General features: G+C 41.6%; 1 protein-coding gene across 9 annotated transcripts in view; it reads left to right on the forward strand.

Moving 5' to 3' along the window:
- Positions 1-849: 849 nt before the first annotated feature.
- The window catches only part of LOC122062981 (F-box protein SKIP16), an 81,104-nt gene continuing 61,601 nt past the window's right edge, over positions 850-20,352 (forward strand). For 3 of the 9 annotated variants that reach the window (XM_042626645.1, XM_042626647.1, XM_042626646.1), the window contains exon 1: positions 851-1,146. In XM_042626645.1, coding sequence (XP_042482579.1) covers positions 943-1,146 — 204 coding nt within the window. In that variant the 5' untranslated portion in view covers positions 851-942. Of the gene's footprint in view, positions 1,147-20,352 lie in introns of all 9 variants that reach the window. The other 6 variants (XM_042626644.1, XM_042626650.1, XM_042626651.1 and 3 more) reach the window with 4 other exon arrangements.

Here is a 20,352-nt window from a genome sequence, read left to right on the forward strand (position 1 = left end):
GAGCTGTTGTTCAAAGAATCTGTTGAGGCCTACGGATTCCTTATCGAAAGTTCTCTATATATATCCAATTGTCATTTCAAGAAGAACAATTAATTTGGGAATTCATTTTTCGACTCCACCTCACACAAACATTTCATGCATCTTTGCTTCGTACTGCTCGTGAACATTCTTGATTGATCCTCTCGAGCTCTTAAGCTTGGATTCACTTGTAATGAGAGATGTCACCACCAGCAGCACCTCATCAACAGGCACCAACACCGGCATCGGAAGAGAGGAAGTGAGGAGAAAAAGAGGAGGGAGGTCGATGGAAGTAGACAAGGTTTCTTGCAACCAAGCGATAGGGGATATCAAGATCAAACTCGAGGTCATTAGCGGCCATTAGCTCTATGCATTGCTCTACAAAACTATTGAGTGATCGGGGAGACATTTACAGGCAAATTTTCTATTTAAATTTGTCGACCCTTTTCTGAGAAAATGCATACGTTCCGGTAAAATTTTCCTTGATACAAATTTTACAAAGTCGAAACACAAACAATGAAAAAATTTATTTTATTGTAAAATTTTCATTTTCATCTATTTTACGTCAAAACAAACAGAGCCAATCCTGGCAATGTGATGCAAGAAACTCTCAGACTTGTGCAATCACAAAAAAAATCATGTTATCCCTCCCCTATGTGCACTCAAGATGCTCCAATGCGCCCTCTCATTGGCTGGTGCATCTAGCGTACCCTGCGCTGGACTTTTGGTTTTTTTACATCAACCTAGGACAAGGGGATTTGCTTGTTCTTCTTGACTGCATAGGAAACCACCAGGTGACACGTGGAGATATATCCATAATTGGAAGACTGATTTCTTCTCGCCGGAGCTAAATGGAGATCAATTTGTCCTCGCGGAACGGAGACAAAGATACCACCCAGGTCGCAGATCGAGAGAGAGAGAGAGATGGGTTTGGAAGACTTGGGAGATTTGGCCCTTCATCTCATCATGTCGAAGTTAGATGCGAAGGAAGCAGCTATTTTGTCCTGTGTGAACAAGAGGCTTAGGGTTTCAGCCTCGGAGGAGAGACTTTGGCGTAAGTTCTGCGCCGATGATCTCGACCTTTTAGCTCCAGAAGACCCTGATGGAAACACTGTCCCTTCTTTCAAGGTCTGTATCCTGCGTTTCTTCCTTTTCTGATTCATTTATTTCATCGGTTTTTTCCTTATCACAGTCCGAAGGAATTCCTTCGTTGATTGATTCTCGAAAAATTCTTTTTATTTATTTCCCCTTTTTTGAGTGCTTATATTGTTTTCTGATGATTGTGTTCTCTAACAGAACGGGATCATTTTCTATAAAGAAGTGAATCATCGATGGAATTAAATTTAGCTGTGCATTACCCTGTTTCATTCAAATCGGAATGCTTGAATGGGACTCGGTAGATATGGTTAAACCTACCTGTCAAATAGGTTTAATCTGTTTACCAGGATATCTGATCAATGGTATGACGTTTCATCAGGTCAATCAGGTTATGTGGTCCCTAAGTTGCACTTACCCACGAGAGGGGTATGGTAACCTGGTTTACCAGCTGGACCATCTGGGCTATTGCAATTGCAGTTATCCAATACTTTAATTTCAATTTAAATGATTACTAATATAATCATGTGAGGGCTTGGATATCCGGGGGTAAAATTCTGGACCAAATATTAGTTCATTATGGCATCTCAGAACTGTTGCCATTCCCAAGACTTAAAAATATTCAAGTCAAGACATTGCCACTGTGTTCTGTGGAAACTGACATGACTGCAGATAAGTTTGGACATGGATACAGAATGTTAGAAGGCAACTCCCCAAATCTAGTCTTAGGGGACATATCTTTGTCAATTTAATTGATCATCTATGATTGACATATTTTTTTTAATCTTCCAAAATTGGTTATTGTAGGGTTCCTTTCCAAATATAATGATGCCATAGGATTCATTTTCAAAAGCACAGTGCTGAAAATATGTCCATTAAATTCCTAAATAAATTATTATTTATGCGTATGATTGCATGGCATTGATGGGTTGTGGTTGTCCATAGGTTTTTACCTTAAATATTTTCATGACTAGGGACAAAACTGGGATTTGGTTAAAAAAAAAAAAAGCAACCCAGTGCACGGGGCTTCTGCTACTGCAAGGTTTGGGATTTGGTTCAATGGTCATCATTTTTTTTTGGGTGAATAAAATAATTCATTGCCAAGAGGAAAAGAAAAATACAGCCCCAATCAGAAAAAGGGGGGAGGAAAAGAGGAGACAAAGCTTAAAAATGAGAACCATTCCTGATGATGGAGCTGGGCAGCTCCCTGGAGTTTACAATATGATGATTTCTAGAACTGGGGGAACAAGTGGTACAGATCCGGGAGGCTTTTGCCTTGACATCAAAGGAGATGGAGCCCCAAATCTTATTCAAAGAGCGAGAATTGGAGGTCCATTTCTTGTGGTTTCTTTCCATCCACATTTGGTTGATGGTGGCGTAGAAGGCGAGCTTTCCCACAAGGTCACAGATTGATTTACCTTGAAAGGTCATATCCATCTAAATCCACTCCCTTTGTAGAGGAAGAATTCTTCTGTTTGCTGGCCAGCATTTGGAGAGAACCCCTTTCTAGATGGAGTTGGAGACAGGACAAGTGAAGAGGTGATCAATATCTTCTGGCTTATTTCCACATAGGATACATATAGGGTCAACAGGGATACCTCTCTGAATAAGGAAAGCTTTCGTGGGCAAGGCTTTGTTGAAGACTCTCCAGAACGTAAAGCTCTGTCGGGGGATGTGGCGAGGGAACTATATGAGTCTGTGCCAGGGAGTGATAGGGTTGTGGGTCCTGACAAAATCCCAAGCAGATCTGGAGGAGAAGAGCTTTAAAGCAGCCGGAAGCTAAATGATAGAGTCCTTTTTCTAGGATGGTTGGATTGGGGGGGGGGGAAGGGATCTCCAAATGGCATCAAGCTTTGTAGAATGACTTGGGGGGACCATCTCCCGGAAGAGATAATATAGGCCACAAGAGCGTACTTGGGAAAATTGGAGCTGTAGATGCTTTTAGCCGAAATGGAGTGATACAGGATTCCATTGGGGTGCCATGGATCAAGCCAGAGAAGAGTGGAAGCTCCATCGCCAATTTTGGTGGAGATAGTTGAGGAGATTGAGGGCCGGGTATCTAAGATATTCCTCCAAACCTTAGAGACATCCACAAGCATTTTCATTGTCCAAAAAGAGTCCTTTTTGAGGTGGTTTGAATACACCCAATCTACCCATATACTCTTATGTTTTGATATAACTCTCCAAGCAAGCTTGATTGTACTTGCAAGGTTGACATCCTTTATTCTTTTTAATCCCTGACCTCCTTCATTTTTTGGGAGAGACTCGAGACCAACTAATGGGGCGAAGGAATCTGGAGCACTCGCTTCCTTTCCACAGAAAACTGCAAACATAGATTCAAGCTTGGCAATGATGGATTCCGGGAGCCCATATATACCCGACCAGAAGATATAAGAGGCTTGGAGCACAGATCTTATGAGCTCGAGACGACTAACAAAAGATAAAAGCTTCCCTTTTCAAAGTTGGACCCTCTTCCTAATGAGATCCAACATAGGAGTGCAATGATGGGCGGATAATTTGGCTGGAATGAGAGGGAGCCCTAGGTACTTCACCGGAAGGTAGCCCAAAGAGAAACCTGATTGGTGAAGTAGGGAAGCTGTTGCTGTGTTAGAGATCCCAGCTAAGAATATGAGAGATTTGGCCAGGTTGATACAGAGGCCCGACATGGTTGCAAAATGAGATAAGCAATTCATGATACTTTGAAGAGAGGAGGGCTCAGTTTTGGAGAATATCATCAAGTCGTCAGCAAAAGCAGGTGGGTAAGCTTAATAGCTTTGCACTTGGGAATGGTAGAGATGAGGCTCTAATCTGTGGCCACTTGCAAATTTCTAGAGAGGACTTTCATGGCTAGGCAAAAGATGCAAGGAGAGAGGGGGCATCCTTGTCTGATTTCCACTGAGGAAGCAAAATAACCCGTCGGACTGCCATTAACCAATGCAGAAAAGTTAGGGGAGGCAATGCAGTGGTGAATCCAATTGGTGAAGATTGGAGGGCAACCCATACTGGATAAAACCGAAGTAATGTAGTCCCATCTGAGAGAGTCAAAAGCCTTGTGGATGTCAATTTTCATGAGGGCTGTTGGAGAGTGAGCTTTTCTATCAAATCCTCTTGGAAATTCATGGCAATGAATAATGTTATCCCCTATACTCCTTGGAATAAATGCCGACTGATTGTTGCTAACCAAAGAGTCATCCACTTTCTTGATTCTGTTTGCTAGGATCTTTGCAATGAACTTATATAAGAGGTTGCATAGGGAGATAGGCCTGAAGTCATTCATAGTGTTAGCATCCTTTTTCTTAGGTATGAGGCAGAGGAAGGTGTGGCTGATCCCATTGAGGTGGCTAGGGTTGAAAAAGAAACTTTTAACAGCCCTGGTCGAGTCCTCTTTGATGAGGTCCCAAGAGGAGGAAAAAAATCCCATATTGAATCCATCTGGGCCAGGAGCTTTGCTTGCTTTGTGGGATAGGATGGCATTTGTGATCTCATCATCAGTTGGGATAGACCTAAGTAAATCAGCCATAGGAGCCGGACTGAACTTATTCAAAAGGCGAGTTGGAATTTGAGCAGTAGGAGAAGGAGCAGGATTGAATAATTTCTTGAAATAATTTGCTGCCTCATTCTTGATCTCTTCCACTTTGTGAACTTGGATCCCTTCCGAAGTGCTTAACATGAGGATGGAATTAAAATTGTTCCTTGCTTTTACAGAATTATGGAAATAGGCTGTATTTGAATTCCGCAATTCTAGCCAGTTAATCCTTGATTTCTGCTTAAGGAAACTCTCTTCTTAAGCCAAGAGGGAGGAGAGAATTGTAGCCTCAGACTTCTCTTCCTTAGCCAGAGATTGATTGTGGCGGTTCGATTGCAGCTGAATTTGGATAGAAGAGAGCTTGTTCCTGCACACATTTACTTGAAAAGAGATATCCTCGAAGGAGTTAGTGTTCCAAGCTTTAAGAGCTAGCTTGACATTTTTCAGCTTCTTGGTCAAGCTAAGAGGGGCATGGAGAAGGCATTAACAGGCTTCAACCATGCCTCCTTAACAATGGAAGGGTAGTTTGGATGAGATGTCCACATCAAAAAATTTGAAGGGTTTTGGGCCAAAGGATGTATAAGGATGGATGGTAAGGAAGATGGGACTATGGTCTTAAATACCAGAGGGCTCAAAAGAGGCATGAGAGGAGGGGAAGGAAGTGAGCTAGGCTTCATTCACTAGAAATTTGTCAAGCTTGCAAGCAATGCGGGATTGACCTGACCTTTTGTTATTCTAAGTGAACTTGTTTCCAGACCATCTAAGTTCGTTAACAGTGATATCTTCAATGCAAGCATTGAGAGCATCAATACTATTAGTGTCTAAAGTTCCCCCTCCTTGCTTCTCATGAGAATATCTTACCATGTTAAAATCCCCACAAATCTCCCAAGGATGGGATCCAGTTTGATTTGCTAGCAGCCTAATATCATTCCAGAGGCTTTCTCTGCCAGCCATATTGTTGGAGGCATAAATGGTAGTTAGATAAAAGGAGTTGCAGGAGGTATCTAAAATATGGAGGTGAATGTATTGGGAAGAAGAAGAAATAAGGGAGACATTCAATTTATCTTTATTCGACAAGAAACAGATGCAACCATTGGGATGACAAGAGTGGTTTGAGTGGAAAAGGCAAGAGGGAGCAAATGTGGTAACAATTCTGGCCATGGATGGCTCCTTTCTATGGGTTTCAAGAAGGCCGCAAAAAGAAGGCCGCAATTCTTTTAGAAGAGATTTAACTGCAGCGTGCTTCGAAGGGGAATTGAGACCCCTGGAATTCCACACAAGGCCGTGGGACATTAGGAACAGGTTGGAGAAGGCAACATCTGCTCCACAGTGGGCCGTTGCACTTCTGTCAAAGGACGGGATCGACTTCTTCTCTGGTAAGAGTGAGGGGCAAGGAAGGGAGAAGCATGCGATAGGGATTGGGCAGGGGGCATAGCTTCAGGCACAGGGGCTTTGGGATGCTTGGATTTTTTCCTTTTTCCAATAGAAGGGGAGGTGGTGAAGTCGGGTGAGGAAAATGTGTTTTGGGTAAGAGTCTGATTTTGAGGATCTAGATTCAGACCCATGGGTGAAGGGTTTGGGTTGGCTGAAAGAGAATTTACATTCTAAGGCTGGTTTTGGTCATGGGTTGAGTGCTTGGATTTTGAAGCCTGAGGGTCTTGGGGAGGAGAAGGGATTATAGGGCATGGTTGGTAACCAGGGCTGGGCTTGACAGTGAGCCTGAATGAGGGCTCTCAAGGATGGAGGTTAAAATGTTTAAGGGGGCTATGGGTCTAGGCAGGGCCGAAGTGACCATGGGGGCAGGCCCAAACGAGGGTGCCAAAGCAGGAGAGGCCAACTCAACCATCTCAATCTGATGTGGCCCGACATTCCTTAAAAGGGGGGCTTTAGTCACAGAGCTCATCTCTTTGGAAGATAGCGTGGCGAGCCTCGAGGGGGAGGGTGACGATGGTGACGTCGACTGAGAAGCTAGAATCTGAGTCTTCAGAGGATGAATTGTCATCATCATCGTCCGAGGAGCTTGCATCGGTTGCCGAGCCAGAGGATTGCAACGTATCCTCGTCGGAGGAGGAAGATGAGTCTAAGGAGGCGGCAGTATCTTCCAAAGCAGGGCCGACAAGAGGGGGTTCATGCAAGTCGATTTCTTTATCGCCTGATGGTGTTGGATCATCAAGGCAATCGGTCGAGTTAGCCAGGATGGAGAACCTGTTCTGTCCAGCGGTCGCAGTTAAGTCAAGGAACGATGGGTCCTCAAAGCGAGTCTTGTTGGAAGTTGTAGTGGTGGATCTTTCAGGGGCTCTGACTTGGGCATAACCTCTTCTTCCTCTCCCTTTACCTCTAGTCAAAGGACGAGGAGAAGGATGGGGCCCAGGCTCTGACATTTTTGATCGATCACGAAGACCCACAAATTTCTCAAGTTTTGTGAGCAGCAGATCATCGACTCGAGTTGGAGTGGCTGCCCGAGAACAGGAATTCGAGCTATGCCCAAAGACTTTGCAACCATAGCAGTGGGGAGGCTTCCAGTTGTAAGAGACCCGGTGGAGGAAGAAGTCGCCATCCTGAATAGATTTGGAGGAAGGGAGCTCATCGTCAGTCTTCACCTCAATGCAAATGTGAGCGGACGCAAGTCTTCCTTTCTTGTTTGTTCAAGCATCAGTGCAGAGTGGGGTACCAAGAACCGACCCAACGACACTCAATCCCTCCGCACACCAGAAGTGCAGGGGAAGACTCGGGAAGGAGACCTAGATTGGCAAGGATGTGAACTCAGAATGATTCAGCAACAGATGCCTATGCCAAGGACGGAGGAAGATAGGGGTTCGACCAACCAGCCAAGGCGCACCTTCAAGGATTCACGAACGATCAAGCTCCTCAGAGAATCTAAAAAGGAAGAACCCATGGTCAAGAAGAAAGCAATCAACAACTCCAATAGGATGCCATTGTTTTAGCAGGAAGAGTTTGACGCTATGAAAGGGTGGTCTTTTGCCAAGGAATTGCCCCAGGAGAGAAGTATTCCAACGAGATGCCTCAGAGTTGAGAAGACCCTTTGGACACACAACGACTCGGGAATCTCCATGAAGGACAGGGAGGACAAAATGGAGGGGGAGGCTTTCTGTAGGGGGAGGGTTGAAGACTTGAAGTGGGAATTCTAGGGGGCTGTTAAAGGGGGAGGGGAGGAGGAGGGTGATGGAGGTAGAGAGGGAGAGGGAGAGGGAGAGGGAGAGGGAGAAGGGTATGGATTAGCAGAGGGCTAGTGGAAGGAATTTCCGGCGTAGGGAAAGTCTCGGCAGAAGGGTCAGCCATAGCCAGAGGTCAGGGAGCAACCATCACGATAAGAGTTGAGATGGCAAAGTTTATTTGGCTATCTAAAATTATATCTTCTCTTTAGGGATTCCCAATTTAGGGTCAATGTGATTAAACATTTTTTTTTTAATTAAAAGAGAGAGTTGTTCAATGTACACACAATGAGTGTCGTTGGGTCGATTATGTCATCATATCGTGTATTTGTGTGTGCGCATGAATGTTGGTTCAGGGACACAAATATGAGTACATATTCTGTGTACATTAAACTTGATCACATGAGAATCTTAAACGTAATACTATCAATTGTTCGAGCATAAGATTCTCATTAGTAGTCTTCAATTGGTCTTCAGACCTGAGAGGTTCTGATCATTGCAACTAAGCATTTCGGGTTTTGGAGTACCAACGGTTGATGTCCCTTGGATTATATATAGGTGCGTTAGATTCATGGTGTTAGACTGCGGACGAAAGAGATGCTTAGAAAGAGAGAGTATTTGGACATGATTGGATGAAAATTCGGATCCAGTGTCGTATTTTATAAAAGTTTTGTAATTTTTTTTTTTAAATATTAACATGTATTAATATAATGCATAACTAGTTTGCAAAATGTTTTGGAAACATTTTGAGATACCCAATCGGAAACTTAGATTCTCTATATGACATTTGACAAACTTGGGTCGTGATAGTTATTGTTTCCAAGCCTAGAGGTTTGTTATTTGATATTTTTTAAGTGCAGAGACCTTGTCGATGGTCAACTATCACAACTTTGGGAGGAATAATAGTTATATCCACTTGTAATGTACTTATTGGTAAATGTCTTCAATTAGGAATTGTCGACATTATCCAATAGGTATTTGTGGTGGATTTTCTCATTGGAATTATACTTTTTCCCATTATTAGTGGCTGAGGACCATCACCGGTAGAGTAACCACAAATGTGAGTAACCAGTATGCTAGGTTAGTTCTCCTACCCCATTTCCCCCATCCATTTTGTAGATTGGGTAGGTGGGTGGGGGGAAATCGGTTAGGGTTTTCCTACTTTAGCTTAGGTCTTAGAATGGGTAGGAGAGAGAGATAGATATATAGCAAGTAGAGAGAGAGAGAGAACTCTCCCCTTTTCTTCCTGCTCCCTTGATCTCCTCCTTCCTCTTCTCCTTTCTCCCTTCTCTTGCTCTTGAGTTGGTAGGAATGAAATGAGTGAGCAAGAGGTTCTATTTATAGTAACTTAATTTACATAAGGGTTGTTTGGGGAAATAATGAGTTTTCACTCATTACTGGGTTAATCCCTAATTTGTCACTAGCGGCCCAACTCGGGGTGTCCCAATGCATTAGTCCATCCCCTGATAGGTTGTACCAATTGTTGGGAGTGGTTTGAGGTGCACGTGTGTGAGGGCTTGGGCCCGAGGCCCACGGCCAAATAATCTAATTTTTTCCAGTACCCCATCGGAGGGTGTTCACCGGCTGGTGTCCATCCACCGGTGACCATCAGCCGGTGTGGGCTGCTTTGGTCCACTTTGGGTGGAACAAGACATGTTGGCTGTGTGGAGGGCTCCTTAGGTGTTTGCAAGTGTGTGGGCCCTTTCTTGGTGCATCTCACTATTGGGGTTCGGTAATTCCCTTAAATGGTAGAGGACTTATACTAAATTGCTTCAGTTGTTTAAAGCCCTTCCACTTGTCCCGGCATGAGTAACACTTGCAAGTGGGATTAGTCCTTCCCTCATGGCAGAACACGGATGCTAGTAGTTATTGGTATTGGCACTATCTTGTGATTCACCTGCAGCTAGTCACACAAGGATAGTCAAGGTACGTGTATAACACCTATATAGATAGGTAACTTCTAAGGAAGGGAAAAAGCGTAAAATTAAGTAACTAGGGTGAAAACGTAAGGAAACTAGAAAACCTTGATTTGCGTGACCAAACTTTGCGGGTTCCATTTAGGGCCTAAGTGGATGAATTGGGAGAATCTCTTCGCCGGGCCCAATATTGTTCCAGCCAATTGTTCTAGAACTCGGCTGTTTTTGCCTCTAGAGTGCTGGCTGTCATTTCCGAATTGGGGTTACGGCCCCCGTGATCGTAGCAGAGTCAAAAGTTAGGGTTCCAATAATATTGCTGAAAAAAGCTGAAAATTTAGGAAAATCAGTCAATATCTTCGGCCGAACCGTGTGGTCTTTTGCCGGTCCAAATGCTCTAGGAACTCCTCCGAGTCCTCCTCTACATCATCAAAGCTTGGTGTCCCTTTTCTTGTCCTTGTTAGACCCTCCAAATATGGGGCTGCAGTGGCCCACAGGTTTGGGAGATTTGAGGGTTCAATTGCTGCTCAGAAAACTAGCCTTCAATGGCTGTCGCAGGTCTCGGTAAAAATCTTAGATCTCAACAACAGTAGAGTATGATGTGGGCTTATAGATAACCTTCTAATAGAGCTTAGACAAACCTAATAACACTCAGAAAATATAAGACTAAGAAAGGGTGGAAGGGAAGATCGATGGAAAAAAGGTGGATAGTGGTGGCTCTCTTGACTGGGTCTCTCACCCACAACTCTTTCGGTTATTTAAGCCTATCTCAGGACCATACTTGTGCAAGCAAAGCTCAGAATTTCATTGAATTAGGAACCTACTCCCAATTGAACCACCATGTGCCTTGCTGCCTAAGTCTTTGAATAAAGACAAAGTAAGCCTCCAAACTGAAATCGGTAGAGGGAATTTAGTCCCTACAGCTAGCTTCCATTAACTTGGGTTGGCTTGACCAGCTGTGGATCGATTGGGACTGGTTGTGCCTGTCTTAGGTTTATTTTTCCTGTTGTATTTCAGTCCACTAAATCGATCTACATCATCTCCCCCCTCTTAAAATCATTCATCTTCGACGAATGAAGGAATGGCATGTAAGGCTCGTATAGATCTAGATAGAGACACTTGAAGTTGTCGGCATGGATCCACGTGCAATCCTTGATAGGTTTTCCCTTCCATTTGGCGAGGAAAGAATAGTATCCTTTACCATCTCTCAATGTAATAAAGTTATTGCTGAGCACATCTTTAGTTTCATCATCATTTGGGGTGCAAATTGAGGGAGCCATGGTGTGTGTTCAGTGTCACCCTTGTTCGTATGGTGTCCCACATAAAAAGTAGGTTAATTGCATTGGAATGTTGCTAATCTTCATGTCCATTGGTAACTCCAACATGTAGGGATTAGTACCGATGTGTTTTAGCACTTTGAATGGTCCCATTTTCTGAGGGTGTAGCTTGTGGTTGGTACCTGCAGGAAAACGTTTGGGAGTAATGCAAACCATCACCATGTCACCTGGTTGAAACTCCATGAAACGATGATGCTAGAATGCGGTAGCTTAGTAGCCTTTATTGGTAATGGCACCTCCTTAATATGCCTCAAGAACTCATCCATATCAGTACTAACTTGTGTGTGAGGGGGTAACGATACCAAATCCATGGGTCTTTGAGGTTGAAAACCGAGCACAATCTCAAAAGGTGTATGTCTAATGGTATTGATGACGGAGCTATTGTCCGCAAAATTAGCAATATCAAGTATTGAAAGCCATGTCTTCTCATGATCACAAACAAAACATCGGAGAGTATTATCGAGGCTTCGATTCACCCCTTCTGTTTGACTGTCCGTCCATGGGTGGAATGCCAAAGAGAATTTCAACTTCGTATTCGTCTTCATTCATAGTGTCTTAATACTAACAAACTTCACATCATGATCAAAGACTGGATTCTGGCAATCCCTGGATACATACCACCTCTTTGAAGAAAATATTGGCAATGTGGTTCTCATCAAATGTCTTTTGACCGGGTATAAAGGGAGCCATTTTCGAGATCCTGCCCACCTAAAAAAATATGGAGTCATGCTGCTCACGTGTCGGTGGTAAGATGAGGAAAAAGTCCATGCTAATATGTAGCCAAGGTGCATGTGGTACGTGTAATGGTGTGTAGTCTCGTATTTTGCTTGTCTTCTTTGGCAAGTTGACATGCATGACACCAACGTGCTGAATTTGCTTCTGTAGATGTGGCCAATTGTACAAATCAGCAACTAGAGAATGTGTATTATCCTTGCGAAAGTGTTCCCATTCCCCCTCCATGTAGCTCTCGTACTAAGATGCTGCCTCAAGGATGTTTTAGGAATGCATAGACGCCTTTCTAGGGAAAGATATTTATCATGCAATGAATATTTTACATCACTACCTCCTTGTAAAATTTCAAAGAGTTTAGTTAAATCAGCATCCAGTAAATACTCATCTTTTATGTGTTCAAGACAGGTGTTGTGGCTGTGAAGGTATTTATTAGTAGCACTTTACAACTTGATGCATCGGCCACTTGGTTATCTTTTCCAGCTTTGTACTTCAAGGCAAAAATAAACTCTTGGAGGTAGGCAATCCATTTGACGTGGCGATTACTAATAGACCTCTCAGAGTGTAAGTGCTTGAGGGCTTCATGATCAGAGTAGAGGATAAACTCTTTGCCAAAGATGTAGGGCTTCCAATGCTTCAATATTTATATCACAACATAGAATTCCAAATCATAGGTGGAATACCTTCTCTTTGCATCACTAAGCTTTTCACTATAGAAGTCAGTAGGGTGTCCTGCTTGCATCAACACACTACCAATCCCAAGATGGGATGCATAGTTGTTACGACGTCAAATCGATTCAAGGCGGTGGAGGGGTGGCTAATCGATTTGGCGATGAATCGCCTGTTTTGGTGTTGCCATGGCGGTCAAATCGCCCATGTGTCATTTTTTATTTTTTCTATTTTCTAAAATTATTTTGTATGCTATTTTTTTATTTTTCCTATTTTTTAAAGTTATTTACCATGCTACAAGCCTAGAATATATTCCTTATAACATACAAAACCAACATTAAGTAACATCAAATCATCAAAAAATCAACATAGCCAAATCGTGTCATAAAAAATCAACATAAATTATTGACTTATACAGTTATACATCAAGTCATCACTCATCAAGTCATAAAAAATCAACATGTACATCACACAAAACTAAAAAGTAAAAGGCTAACATGTGACTGAAGCTTGAAAGCAATGATTGGAAGTGAGTGAGCAACCTGAACAAAGTAAAAGGTATATATGTCAATATATCATATATGAATCAGAGAAATATATTTGGAAACCTAAGAATAGATCAAATGATAAGATAAGTGGCTAACCTGTTAAGCTATTAATGACTTACTGAAGCAATGAAGCTTGATAGCAAATGAACTCAACATAAAATAAAAAAAGAAAACATAACTAATCATCCAAGTTCAAAGTTTAAGTTTAAGTTTAAAGTTTAAAGATTAAACAATACATAAAATCCAAACAGTGAAACACAAATAACTTAATTATCATAATCATCTAAAAAATCAGTAGATGGCAGATTCCCTTGTTGTCCGCTAGAAGCATTTGTATTTTCACCAAAGTTATCTATGACATCCAAGTCATCATTCACATCATCCTCTTCTTCCAAATCTTCTTCCCCATCTGATTTTGATGACTCCCTAACAGCCCTCCCTCTACCATGGTGTGTGTAGCACATATTTCCTCTGGAGGTTGATGATTGAGCTCTCTGTCGATTGGGCCCCTCCAATGTTGCCCCCACTGCTCTACTAGCAACGTCCTATGTGAGATCAGCATTGGGATGGGCTACATCATCCACTTGCTCACCAATCATCCACTCACTACTCCAATCTAGTTCGTTAAGCACAAGTGGATCATAATTTCTGTTATCGAGATGCCTTTGTTGAAACTTTTCTTTTTGGCGGCGATTGTATTGAACATAGACTAGATCATTCAAATGTTGATGTTCCAGCCTATTCCTCTTCTTGGTATGAATCTGAATTCATAAACAATAGAGAATAACAAACAAAGTTATTTTTCCAAAAATAAAATGTCTAAAATATGAAATAGATGTAATACCCAGCTCCTTACAAACTCAAATGTGCTTCAGTTGCGCCTGCAACCAGAAGAGGAGCAACAAAGCCCTAGAATACGTCTTGCAACCTTTGAAAGCTCAAAAGCATGACCTCCAAATGAACCCCACCAAGTAACTATAAAAAATAAATATATATAAAAATAGCTAGATTAATATTTAATATATCACACAAACAAAACAACTAAACAATGTACTTATTAGGACTCATGGTTGCCCGTGATCTAATCACCATATCCAAGGCAAAACCACCTCGAGAATATCTATACAAAGTGGCTTGAGTATTTATCTTGTCTTGTAAAGCTGGTTCATGTATCATTCTTTCAATGACTTCATTAAATGCAAGCTGTAGAGAAGATATAATTTGGTAGCCACCATCATCACATTCCTTATAAGAAAAAAATTTGCCAGGATTAAGAAATAGTGCTGCTCCATACAAAGGACGCCCCATCTGAATCTCCCAACGCCTATTAACAATATCCAACACTTTCTTGTAGTGCCTTTCTTTATCTCCAAAATTTTCTTTTATTTTCTTTTTTGCCTCATCCATGGCAAATTGAACCTCAGGCATAGAAGGCCTCTCATCACCATCCACAATCCTCAAGACAGTAAGAAGTGGCTTTGAAGCTCTAAGACAATTTTCCACACCATTCCAAAATGCTACAACAAACACCGTCTCAACCACTTTCTTCCTAGCCTCGGTCTTTGCCAAATTAGAACTAGTCCATTCTTCAGAAATAAACAAATGTCTTAAGTCATCTTTATGTTTTAACAAGCTTTGAAGTATCAGAAATGCAGTTGCAAATCTAGTAGCTGTAGTCCTCACAAGATCTCTCCTATTTGTTCTAGCCCTCATTGCATCAAGAATGCGTGTGTGCCTGTAGATGAAGTTGGTTACTTTTATTGCCTTACTTATCACATTCCTACTAAATTTCAAGAATCCTATTTCCTCCAACATCAAGTCAATGCAATGCGCTGCACAAGGAGTCCAATATAGCTTTGTCCTCTTCTGCATCAGCATTGTACCGGCTAATTTATAAGCCGATGCATTATCTGACACAACTTGCACAACATAGTCCTCACCAATTTCTTGAACTTTGTTGTCAATCAATTCAAACAACTTCTCTGCAGTGCAGTTTGAGATATACTAGATGCATCAATAGATTTCATAAAATAAGTCCCCTTAGGACAGTTAACGAGGAAATTAATTAAATGCCTCCTCTTTTATCCGTCCACCCATCAGTCATTAGAGTGCACCCATATTGCTTCCAATACTCTTTATATTTATTCTTCATCTCTGCAGTTTTATCCTTTACTGCCTTTAACAATGGCACTCTCACTTCATGATAACATGGGGGTTTATATCCTGACCCTTATTGTGCAATAGATTCCACCATCACTTTAAACCTCCTTGACTTGACAACATTGAATGGAATACTACACTGATAAACCCAGTCAACAATGTGATTATCATCTCTCTTTTTTTCTTCCGCTGATCTAAACCGGTTCTTTATAGTAGTCTGAGTACTACCTTTAAGATGCCTCTCAGCAACCACTTGCTCAGGAGTCCATTTAACATGAGCATCCATGGGGCCTCTTACTTGTGGCTGAATGACTACTTTCTTTCTCTTAGCAGCTATCCCAGAGCTAGGAATAAGTCTAGAGGTTGTAGAAGGAGTCCTACTAGATTGTCTTTGACCTTCAACTTCTATATCAACATCCACATCAGCACCAGTACTAGCATCAACATCAACATCAACATCATCATCATCCAAAATGTCTTGCATCATTTTCTTCTTATTGCGCATAAGAGCTGCATTTATCTCTGTAGCAATCGCTACAGTTGTCTTGGTACACTTAGCAACATCTCCATATCCACCCACCAAATGTTGTTTTAACCTTTTAATTCCACATTTGAGGTTTTTTCCATAAAGAGTGCATTTAACAAGGTTCTTGTCCGAAAGGTCAGGCCAATACCCATACTTCCACCCAGGGTCATTTGATTTGGCCTTTCGGTTGGGTCTTTGGACAGATCATATGCAGCCGTGCTTATATTATCACCCCCACTACTACCACCAACAGTACCATCCATTATGAACTCCTATAGTCCTATTATCCTACGAGTTACAAAACAGAGTAACAAAGTATGTTAAGTGTTAACCAATAACAATAACATGATAACATAAAAAAGAAAACAATCAAAACACTTACAAATCCAACTTAATCATTTCACTTAACACAACCAAGACCATTGTCAAGTTCTTATATATATATATATATATTTTTTTTTCCAGCAATCTAAAATATATCATTTCCCACCTTTAGATCAAGCTCTAGATAGTAGATATACAACTAAAGAGGAAAACATATTATAAACATCCAAAAGGCTAAAACAACAAAGAACAGAAAATGGACTTGAATCCATCTAAACCCATATGATAATTCCTGCATTTCTTTCAACCCACCAAAAAACAAATAATAGAAGGTACTGAAAATGAAAAAATCAAAGAGAAACTCAATCACCAAGAAAGTATGGCTCTGCTAACGTCGCATCAAAAGAAAAAGAAAAGTTAAGAGATGGGTTTCATTGATTACTATGTTCTGCAAGCAGAACCATACCTGGACCTTGTCAATCCTCTCATACTCCATTAGATTTCTCTTCTATCTCTTTAGCTCAGTCTGGCTGTGCTGTTCAGAGAGAGAGAGAGAGAGAGAGAGAGGGAGGGGTACAGGGAGATCTTACCACTCTGTGTATTTTGTAGCCCACTGGACTGAAGTAAGACAATCGTCAAAGACGAAGCGTCGGCGATATTTTGACTACTCAGCAAAGGAATCCCCGATTTAATTGGTTTTTGGCTCGGCGATTTTATATTTTATATTTTTCAAAGTTTGACTAAAAGTTATTTTTGATTAACATTAATTATGAACAGTGACAGCAGTCTATCAACGCACAAGAGAAGAGAACCAGAGGGCAGAGGTTGCAGAGAATAACCGGAGCAGAGAATAGAAGGAGGAGAGCTGCATAAAAGAAAAGAACTGGAGCAGAGAAAAAGATCAGAAGGAGGAGAAAGATCGAAGTTGCAGACTCGCATGTGGGGCCCTTACCTGGTTGTTGTCGCTCTTGCTGCCGGAGGGTAAGACGTAGCAAGCGGTGGCTGCTGGCTGTTGTCGCTCTTGCTGCAGGAGGAGAAGACGTTGTAGGCTGTGGTTGCTGGCTGTTGTCGCTCTTTCTACCGGAGGAGAAGACGTCGCAGGCGATGGCTTATGGCTGCTAGTTGTTTTCACTCTTGCTGCCGGAGAAGGAGAAGACGTCGTAGGCTGTTGTCGCTCTTGCTGCTGAAGGAGAAGATGTCGCAGGCGATGGCTGCTGGTTGTCGCTCTTGTTGCCGGAGAAGGAGAAGAAGAAGTCGCAGGCGGTGGCTGCTGGCTTCGAGGGTTTTGTTCTCTTTGAGCTCGAGGGTATTGTTCTCTTTGGCGGAGAGAAGGAGAAGAAGAAGAAAATCGACCGCCTAGTGAATAAAGCGTGGTCTGGCGTCCATGGCAGCATCATGTCGACACCTATCAGCCAATGACGACTGCCATTTGTGAGTCACGCAAATAGTAGGACTACCATGACCTCTTTTTTCCGCTGAGACGCCAAATTGCCGCCTAGGCGTCACCATGACAACTATGATGGGATGCGTCAGTGGCCACTTCAAGCATGAGATCAAAGTTGGGAGACGAAGTACGGGTGCTTCCATCATTTTGGAGATGAAGTACGATTGCTTCCGTCATTTTCTCATTTTTATCAAATTAAAAGCTTTAGTGGTAGCCGGTGTCCATTGGAATGTGCTTTTACCTACTTTCATGCACTCAATTATGGGACCCATTATAGCGCTGAAATTCCGAAGGAATAGCTGGTAGAACGTGACTAGGCCGTAGAAACTTCAAACCTTCGTTAAAGTTTGTGGTACTGGCCGATCTACCACACACTGCTTTTCAGGATCGGCTTCAACTCATTGTGATGATACAATAAACCCAAGGAAAACCACTTTAGGTAACATAAAGGAACACTTCTTGAGGTTGATGTAGATTTTTCATCATGTAGAACTCTCATTACACGTCTTAAATGGTCAAGATGTTCTTCTTTTGCGTGATTGTAGATAAGGATGTCGTCGAAATAGACTACAAGGAACTTACTGATAAATGGTCTGAGCAGTTGAGTCATAACTCTCATTAAGGTGTGCTCGGGTGTTCGTAAGACCGAAAGGTATGATTTTTCACTCGTGCAGTGAAGGCTGTCTTCTACTCATCAACAGGACAGATGAGAATCTGATAATAGCCATTCTTGAGATCAATTTTGGAGAAGATAGTGGTTCTGATCAACATATCAAACATGTCATCAAGACGAGAAATTGGAAACCTATACTTGACCATGATTTTATTATAGCTCTGTTGTCAATGCACATCCTGAAACACTGATTGGAAACCTATACTTTTTTTTTTCTCTCCAAGAAAAAAACTGATTTCTCTCTATTTGTGGAAGAGTTGAATTGTGTTTTTGACAAGCGTTGCCATCGGTGATTGCTGCGTACCTTGGGGCTATATTGGAGAAAAACTACAATTCCTTAGGGGTGTTGCACTTGTGACACTCAAGGTAGCTATTCTCCCAATCCATATGATGGATGTTTTAATGTAGAACTAGGACTGACAAGCAACCTAATCCCAACTGCAGGATTTTATAATCAGGGAACAACCATAAACCAAACTATTCACACAGTAGAAATCAGATCAGAGAAAATTAGGAGAACACAAGTATAACGATCCCAACAGCGAGTATTCTCTTAGTCAGATCAAAGTACTGATAACAGGGGCTGATAAGTAATTCAAATAGGTTCAAATCAACTGAACATCATGAACCATAGGTCAAAAACAAAAGGAATTGAATCTAACACATCGATTCCAATTCTGAACTTCAGACCACTAAAAGACAAAATCAAGGAGATTTTGAGTATCTTAAAAACCAGAGGTCAGAAAGGGCTCATAACTGGGTTGAGTTCCTCCTTGGGTGAGGGGAACCTTAGGTTAAAATTTCAGCCAAAACTGACCGTGGGATAGGCCTGGGCAGAACTTGAAATTTTTTCACAGAATTGCCTATCGCTGTACAGAACTGAGAATAAGGAGGACTGATCTAAATACCTGTAGCTGCAGGGCAGTAATAGAGCAATGTAAATAACCTTAAAGAAGAAGAAACTCTTGAAGAAGATCCTCCTGGGCTTCCCACCGTAAGGAGTCGAATGGATCACACACCAAACCCTTCTCTTTGATCAAACACAAAGAACACTCCAGAGGAGAAAACACAGCAGCATATCTTTTTGTTTATGAAAATTGTGGGCTATAATGAGAGCCCTCTCTTTATTTATAACATTGATGGGGTGATTACAAATTAGTAACTCTCATAGTTAATAAAAACTGAAATAGGAAACTAATAAAATAGAAGGTTTTCTAGTTACAAAAACTGAAGTTAGAAACTAAGAAATTAGAAGCTACAGAAAATAGCAACTATTGTCTACTGAAAATAGAAACTAAATAATGCTGAATTTAGAAACTAAGAACCCCATGAAGTCATGGTCGACTCCTACTAGGCATGGTGGTCGACTCCTCTCTTCTTCTTCCTTGCGTATGTCTTCAATGCTGCATCGTGTTTGCTTTTGAAATCTGTATCCCTGCAAATGGCTTGGTCCTGATTTCTAATTTGATTAGAAAAACATAATTTAATTTCCACTGCACCTTAATATACCAACACAAAAGGTGTCCTAACTTCGAGACTTTTTGATAACTAGATTTTTGAAAAGTACTTTCAATTCTCTTCCTAATTTTGGGACTTTTTGATACCTAGATTGTTAAAAAGTACTTTCAATTCTCTTACTCATTGAGTAATGTAAAATTATTTTATGTTGTTTTAAATGTAAGGCAACAAACATCTTAAGGCAAGTCTAAAGGAGGCAATTCACCAGAAATTTAGGGTAGAAGTATACAACAAACCAGGACTATTTTAAAGCATTTTTTTGTACCACGAGTTTGCGACATGTGTGGAGGCAAGAAATTTGAAGTTTCCGATCAATAATTGTAGTCCCCCTACTAATTTATGGGATGCCATGATCATGGAATGGTACAAGCGTTGGGCCAACTCTATATTTGGTGATTGGTATCAAGGAAAAGGCTTGGCACTCCATCAGCATGCCGCAAGCTAGTGGGCGTTCTCTCTCTCTCTCTCTCTTCCCCCTTTGAAATGAACCCCCAATGCCCCGTCCCGTGCCCCCATTAGTGCCACTCGCTAGCTTACCGCACACAGTTGGTATCCCTATCCCTATCTCTTTATATTTTTATCATATGGCTTCTGTTGTCAGTCTACTTGTATAGAAATCGATTAAGAGATTTGGCGTAAATCATGTCTATAATGTTACATTCTTCATTTCAAGAGATTTTGCTTTTTCATAAAGGTTGA

This window comes from Macadamia integrifolia, unplaced genomic scaffold (assembly GCF_013358625.1).
Source record: "Macadamia integrifolia cultivar HAES 741 unplaced genomic scaffold, SCU_Mint_v3 scaffold1167, whole genome shotgun sequence".
NCBI lineage: Eukaryota > Viridiplantae > Streptophyta > Magnoliopsida > Proteales > Proteaceae > Macadamia > Macadamia integrifolia.